At 34.8% G+C, this 4455-nt stretch overlaps 1 protein-coding gene across 1 annotated transcript in view; it reads left to right on the forward strand.

Annotated features, from left to right (window-relative positions):
• The first annotated feature begins 421 nt into the window (after nt 1-421).
• The window catches only part of LOC137657174 (probable serine/threonine-protein kinase clkA), a 10732-nt gene continuing 6698 nt past the window's right edge, over nt 422-4455 (forward strand). Inside the window, exons 1-2 of the mRNA XM_068391520.1 lie at nt 422-451; nt 602-657. Of these exons, the coding sequence (XP_068247621.1) occupies nt 422-451; nt 602-657 (86 nt within the window). The remainder of the gene's footprint in view (nt 452-601; nt 658-4455) is intronic.

Here is a 4455-nt window from a genome sequence, read left to right on the forward strand (position 1 = left end):
CCTGGGTCTTCCAACTCTTCCAGTGCCTTCTGGAGCCAAATTAAATATTTGGTGAACTAATCTCTCTTGGGGAGTGCGAAGAGCCTGACCAAACCATCTCCATCTACCCCTTACCATGATCTCATCCACATGTGGCACTCGAGATTCCTTTCCATCATCATCATCTCCTCCCACGCCTATTGACGCAAAGGGCCTCGGTTAGATTTCGCCAGTTGTCTCTATCTTGAGGTTTTAGATCATCACTTCTCCATTCATCATCTACTTCACGCTTCATAGTCCTCAGCAATGTAGACCTGGGTCTTCCAACTCTTCCAGTGCCTTCTGGAGCTAAATTGAATATTTGGTGAACTAATCTCTCTTGGGGAGTGCGAAGAGCCTGATCAAACCATCTCCATCTACCCCTTACCATGATCTCATCCACATGTGGCACTCGAGATTCCTTTCCAACAGTGTAAGAATACATAACAGATAAATTCTATGATTTTTTATTCCCTTCTAAAATCTTTTTAATTTCTTTGCCTGTAGCTTTGGTGTTTATCAATCACACATCTACCTCTATATTGCTTTATCCTCAACAATATAAATCTGCTTATCATTTCAGGCAAATAGACTAAACATTTGCGCGAGGTGCCAGTTAGGTGATAACCAAGAGACGAGGTGAATGCAACTAGCTTAATTTCAACAGACAGCGATCATTTATACAACAGTTTTAGTGGAAGAAGGTCACAAAAATTTAAACATATCATTTCAAGAAAAACAGGCTCAAAGCGGTTCTGTTGACGGAGAGGTGTAGAGCGAAATATACAATAGATAAAGAAAATACCGTTACAATGTAAGAGTATAAAACACGTACGGTACACATTCTTTCTTACACGACTTTTCACCGGAATATGACTGAAATCTTGAGGTTATCTTAAACTAACTGTCTGTAAAACCGAAATGTAATTATGCCATTTGATTCTTGAATCATTTCTAGTATATTTTTCTCTTGGATTGTGTCAGCTGGTAAATTATCTGTCAATATATTTATCCTATTCCAATTCCCTTCTCCCTTCCTTTATCTTCATCATTCATGCTATTACTTTTATTCTTTCTTGACATTAGCAATTTGCATTATCTCTGTTTGTAATCATTATTGTTTGTTAATCACATTAACCTGCTAATTAGAATCAATTATGAGTTTTGCGTAATTTGTGATAAGTTAATTATGCATATGCATAATTATAACTTAATGCAGTTTAGTATGCTCGCAGTGCGAGATGGGTAAGGTTACAATATTTTAAGAGCATTACCATATCAAGGGCTTTTACAAATTGTCAACTTTTGAATTTGAGGTTGGATGGTCCTAATTGAACCACAGTACAGTACCTTCTTTTACGTATTTTTTTAAACAATCTTATAATATACTTTTTCTGACTATTAATACCTCTGAAAGTCGAATGATAAGAAACGAGTTTCTTTTTTTTTTCTTTTACAATGAATTCAAATAAACTTGGCTATAAACAATTTTGTGGAATTTTGTCTTTTAAATTCTATTTACTACTATGCTGATTATATATATATATATATATATATATATATATATATATATATATATATATATATATATATATATATATATATATATATATATATATATATATATATATGTATATATATATATATATATATATATATATATATATATATATATATATATATATATATATATATATATATATATATAAATTATTGCCGTTGATAGGAAAAGAATCAAATCAATAATCAATATAATGTGGCAAGGAAATAAGTAATTAAAGTTCTTACTCCTTTACATGTATTGACCTTCAGCTATAGATACTCAATTGCTATTGGAAAATGAATACATACGCGTAGGTAGTAGGTTAGCCAAGACACCAGTCACCCGTTGAGATTCTACCGCTAGAGAGTTATTGGGTTGTGCGAGACGCCAGTTAAGTGATAAGTGAGAGGCGAGGTGAATGCATATAAACTTTATTAAACAATCATTAATTCTATATACAGCGATTTGCAAGGAAGAACATCACAAAAATTCAAATATGATAAAGCATGAGCTAGCATGATAAACACAAGATGGTCTATTAACAGTACAGGGAAGAGAGTGACACGTTAAAAAAAAAAATTAAAAAACGTTTACAGTGTACGAGCGAGTATGAAACACGTGCAGTACAGGATCCATTGCCTGGCCAGATAGTATTACATTGTATCCCTCTCTGTTTAAAGCTCATTTTCCCTTTACCTACACATACACTGAATAGTCTGGCTTATTCATTACACATTCTCCTCTTCCCTCATACACCTGACAACACTAAGATAACTCCGGATAGCTAGGTTGGTAGCATCGTGGGCTTCTGTTTCAGAGGTCCCAAGTTCACGCCGCGCCAGGACCCGGATAGTGTGAGACCTTCTACGGGGGGGGGGGGGGGGGGGGGGGGGCTACTCCCCAGGGTGGCGCCTGGGGGGGATGTTAGAGGGGGGCTATTGATAGTCCCTGCTGGCTTATGGTCGCCCGAGCAGAATGATGTAGAATGTAGATCGTCTGAGTGGAGGCCTAGGACCCGCAACTTTAAAAACCCTTCTTCGCTCAAGGTGTTAACTACAGCATTGTAATTACTCAGTAGCTACTTTCACTTGGTAAGGGTTGAGAGGGTTCTTTACCTATGGTAAGCATCTCTTCCCGGAGGACACTCCAAAATCAAACCATTGTTCTCTAGTCTTGGGTAATGACACAGCCTTTGTACCATGGTTTTTTTACTGTCTTGAGTTAGAGTTCTCTCTTTAATCTTTACATATGAAATGTCTATTTTAACGTTATTACTGGTCTTAAAATATTTTATATTGATGTTCATTACTTCTCATAGCCTATATAGTTTATTAATTTTCTTTTCCTCACTGAGGTTCTTTCCCTATTGGAGCCCTGGGGCTAATATTATCCTGCTTTTCCAACTAGGGTTGTAGCTTACCAAGTAATAATATTAATAATAATAATAATAATAATAATAATAATAATAATAATAATAATAATAATAATAATATGGTTGCTTTACTTTAGCCAATCTATTGATTGCTCAATAAGATATTGAATGAATGTAAACAAAGCCATGAGATATACTAAGAGGGTAAACAGGTCCTTGATTTACATATTTACTTAAATTGCCTCATTTACAAGTAAATTGAGCCATCTAAATCAAATAAACATCACTTATGCCGACAGTAAATTCAATATCATCACAGATTTCTTGTGTTATTACTGCCATGCCATTATCATGTCTTTGATTATCAAAGTGCTGAAAATGGAATGTTATAAATTTGTACAGATAATGACTTCAATTTCTCCCTCCATTACTTCAAACGGCTACTAATTTAGCTTTCCTTAAAGTTAAGATCAGAGGGGGTAGCTGTAATATCATACAGATCCCCATATTCAAAGAGAACTTAGAAATAGCTCTACTCTTTAATTATGAGGATCATTCATGCTTGAGAGAGAGAGAGAGAGAGAGAGAGAGAGAGAGAGAGAGAGAGAGAGAGAGAGAGAGAGAGAAATGGGGAAATTAAGCATTTGAAATAATGGCATTTTAGTAGAGAGAGAGAGAGAGAGAGAGAGTTAAAAGGATTTTGAATATCTTGAAGACTTTTTAGTACATCAGCGGAGTGTTTATGATCATGTCTAACTTACTCTAGAATTCGTTTACCCGTGTTACTGTTCATTACGTCCACTATAAGTCTGTTTCATGTATTCACTATTTTATATGAAGAGAGAGAGAGAGAGAGAGAGAGAGAGAGAGAGAGAGAGAGAGAGAGAGAGAGAGAGAGAGAGAGAGTTAAAAGGATTTTGAATATCTTGAAGACTTTTTAGTACATCAGCGGAGTGTTTATGATCATGTCTAACTTACTCTAGAATTCGTATACCGTGTTACTGTTCATTACGTCCACTATAAGTCTGTTTCATGTATTCACTATTTTGTATGAAGAGAGAGAGAGAGAGAGAGAGAGAGAGAGAGAGAGAGAGAGAGAGAGAGGAGAGAGAGAGAGAGAGAGAGAGAGAGAGAGTATGTCCCCCCATGCAAGAGCTTATTCCTATATTCCGAGGAACATCCATTCTAAAACTACTTTCTTTTCGAAACGGTAGGAAGGAAAACTGAAAGTCCTATATCGTATAGTACTTTAGATATCCTATAAATTCCATTTACATATCCTTTACATAATCCATATAGTAACAAGATTTCTACATTTATGAATATTCATCTAATATATAAAATGGTATACTAAGTGTAAAATATACTGTACATTCTAAATTTTCTTTCTTTTTTGAACAATAACAGCGTTTTCACACAGCTTGGTATTTGCATGTAATTAAACTTTTTTTAAAATTTTTATTGAATATATTTTCTTCGTTTTCAGTTTGTTGTTTCTTTTTGCGAAATGACATACATTGTC

Source organism: Palaemon carinicauda, chromosome 18 (assembly GCF_036898095.1).
Source record: "Palaemon carinicauda isolate YSFRI2023 chromosome 18, ASM3689809v2, whole genome shotgun sequence".
In the NCBI taxonomy this organism is placed as follows: Eukaryota; Metazoa; Arthropoda; class Malacostraca; order Decapoda; family Palaemonidae; genus Palaemon; species Palaemon carinicauda.